Source organism: Hyposmocoma kahamanoa, unplaced genomic scaffold, assembly GCF_003589595.1.
Source record: "Hyposmocoma kahamanoa isolate Upper Pololo Valley unplaced genomic scaffold, ASM358959v1 94, whole genome shotgun sequence".
Lineage (NCBI taxonomy): Eukaryota > Metazoa > Arthropoda > Insecta > Lepidoptera > Cosmopterigidae > Hyposmocoma > Hyposmocoma kahamanoa.
The window spans coordinates 3,569,126-3,571,513 of NW_020654878.1; the positions used below are offsets into that span (position 1 = coordinate 3,569,126).

Below are 2,388 nucleotides of genomic sequence, written 5' to 3' on the forward strand. Positions count from 1 at the left end.
AAATGTACTTGGTATACTATAGTTTTGTGATTGTGAGTGTAACCTCGCCAACGAACCTCTTTCGCAGTTTGGTGAGAAATTGTATTATGTTCTCTTGTATGCCTTGTTTAAATGAAATAAATAAATAAATAAAAATAAATCCAGAAAGTCAATAAAATCACCATTACGTAAGTCAACTCGTCGAGATCAATTTACCGAACCCAACTCTCCTCAACTACTGTTAAGATCTGTAGTTGAGGTGTTGTGTAGTCTGCAGGCTGTCCTGGTTGCAGCATCAGTTTTTTTAAGTATAGGTACCAAGTGACGGGATTGACAAGTCGTGCGTCTGGTGGTAAGCGACACGCCTGACCATAACAGCTGCAATACCACTCAGAGCCTTAAATCACAAAGATCTGAGGGGCACTGCCACTGCGCCCTTCATCCTGAGATATAAGATCACATGTTTCGTGTGCTTGTAATCTCACCAGCAACACCCTTCAAAACCGTAATGCAGTAATGCTCACATTACTGATTGGCGGCAGAAATAGGTAAGATAGCAGTACAGCTGCCAGATGGCAGAGAGAAACTCTGCTGCTACTAAAAAGCAAAGTTTAAGGTTACCATGTCATAAATTTCGAGTCGAACGGATGAGTTGTAGTAAAATAAATATTTATGAGTGAGATTCCTACACTAACTGAGGAAAGAGCTGATCTTTAAATAGCTGAATAGATGTTTACCAAATATAGCTAAGAGCCTTCCATATTAAATTAGCCTTTAGAACTAACCTTTTACTCTCATTTCTAATCTATATAAGTAATACACGACTAATTTAAAAGATGCATGATGCGAATGAAGACATTGTCTTTTGATTTGATCGTGTATTACTTATTTGACAATAATTGTTTCGGACAGAGGACGAGAGTAGACCCGACAGTAGATCTCCAGCAGGTTGATTATGATTGCCTCTCCCGATCGGAAACTGCGCCTTTTCCTAGTCGAGTTGCGATTCACAACTGGCCGATCCGAAACTTTGACATTTTAAATCGAAACAGTAGTTGATTTAACTCACAAATTAGAAAGATATAGTAGGAATCAGGTTCATCTTCTCGCTCAGAAACGCATCTGATTTCGAGACTACCCGATCAGATCTATTCCGATTTGAATTAAAATCATGGCCTAGCCCGCAGATCAGTCCATCAATTTGAGAGCAACAATGCCACAGACAGACACACAAAGAACCCTCTTTTTATCCCCTTTTTTTGGGGACGTCACACGTTTTCCGAGAGTTATGAACCTTCTTCGACGTGCAGGTTTCATCACGATGTTTTCCTTCAACGAAAAGTTCGAGGTAAATTTAAAATTAAATTTCAGAGATTTCGATTTTCGGACCCACGACCTCTGCTTGAGATCCTTGTCAGTAGGTCAAACCATTAACCTCCTAAGGCTTTGTGTACATCAAAATGTACATAATATGTGACGTAATGCAGACCCAGACAATATTTTTACCATAATGACATAAACGCTCATTCAAATTTAGCGTTATTTATTCTACCTATATATGACCTCAGAAGTGTCGAGAAAAATATGTTTAACATACAGAATTGAGGCGGTACTTGCTTGGACTTAAAGTATATGATAACTTTATGTCAATTACATTTGGCACATTTTAACGTACATAAGGCGTTTAGCGCTTTTCCCATTGTAGTTTGCTGGGTTTTAGGAGGTTAATTACCACGGCCGGCTGTTCAGTTAGTTCTTTAGCTTGAATAAAGTAATTGAAAGTATAGATTCCAGACCAGAATATGCTAAGCGGGTGGATGACGTGTTTGCCGCCCTCATACACTTGCCGCTGTCTCTCAGCAAGCATAGAGGGATAGCTGTTGAAATACTGCCAGGTTTCAGGATGGTCTCCGGATATCAGAAATTGCTTCTTCAGCCAGTGGCAAAATTTGTATTTTGGTTCTTTAAGTAGCATGCTTTCAGAATCTGCTGCAAGAAACTTGATACCATTAGCAATTATTGGATGTGAGATTTCGTACGTTGAAAATTATTTGTATGAGTTTACCCAAGTTTACCTAAGTTCAGCGTGCACACATGCTTGTACTTGGTATATCGTTGTTCAATCGTAGGAAATATGCTAAAATTCCTAACCCACTCCATTTACAAGATCGTGTTTTGAATTTCACCAGTATCTTAAAATTAATGCAAGCTAACACTGTTATTTTTGTCCATAGGCTTGGACCTGTGTCAGTTGCGACCTTAGGTTGCGACCTTACACTATGGAAACGAAGGACGTGTTATGTTGACATATATACATTAGACGTTATATGATTATGATGCATCTCGACATTGAAAACATAAACATGTTATTGTCTTTGTCTAATTACTGCGCGCCGTCGTAAGCCAAAA

The 2,388-nt window shown here is 38.9% G+C and overlaps 1 protein-coding gene across 1 annotated transcript in view; it reads right to left on the minus strand.

Annotated features, from left to right (window-relative positions):
- LOC113237956 (potassium/sodium hyperpolarization-activated cyclic nucleotide-gated channel 2-like) overlaps nt 1-1,954 on the minus strand; it is a 21,500-nt gene extending 19,546 nt beyond the window's left edge. Inside the window, exon 1 of the mRNA XM_026474674.1 lies at nt 1,776-1,954. Coding sequence (XP_026330459.1) covers nt 1,776-1,954 — 179 coding nt within the window. The remainder of the gene's footprint in view (nt 1-1,775) is intronic.
- Nucleotides 1,955-2,388: the final 434 nt, after the last annotated feature.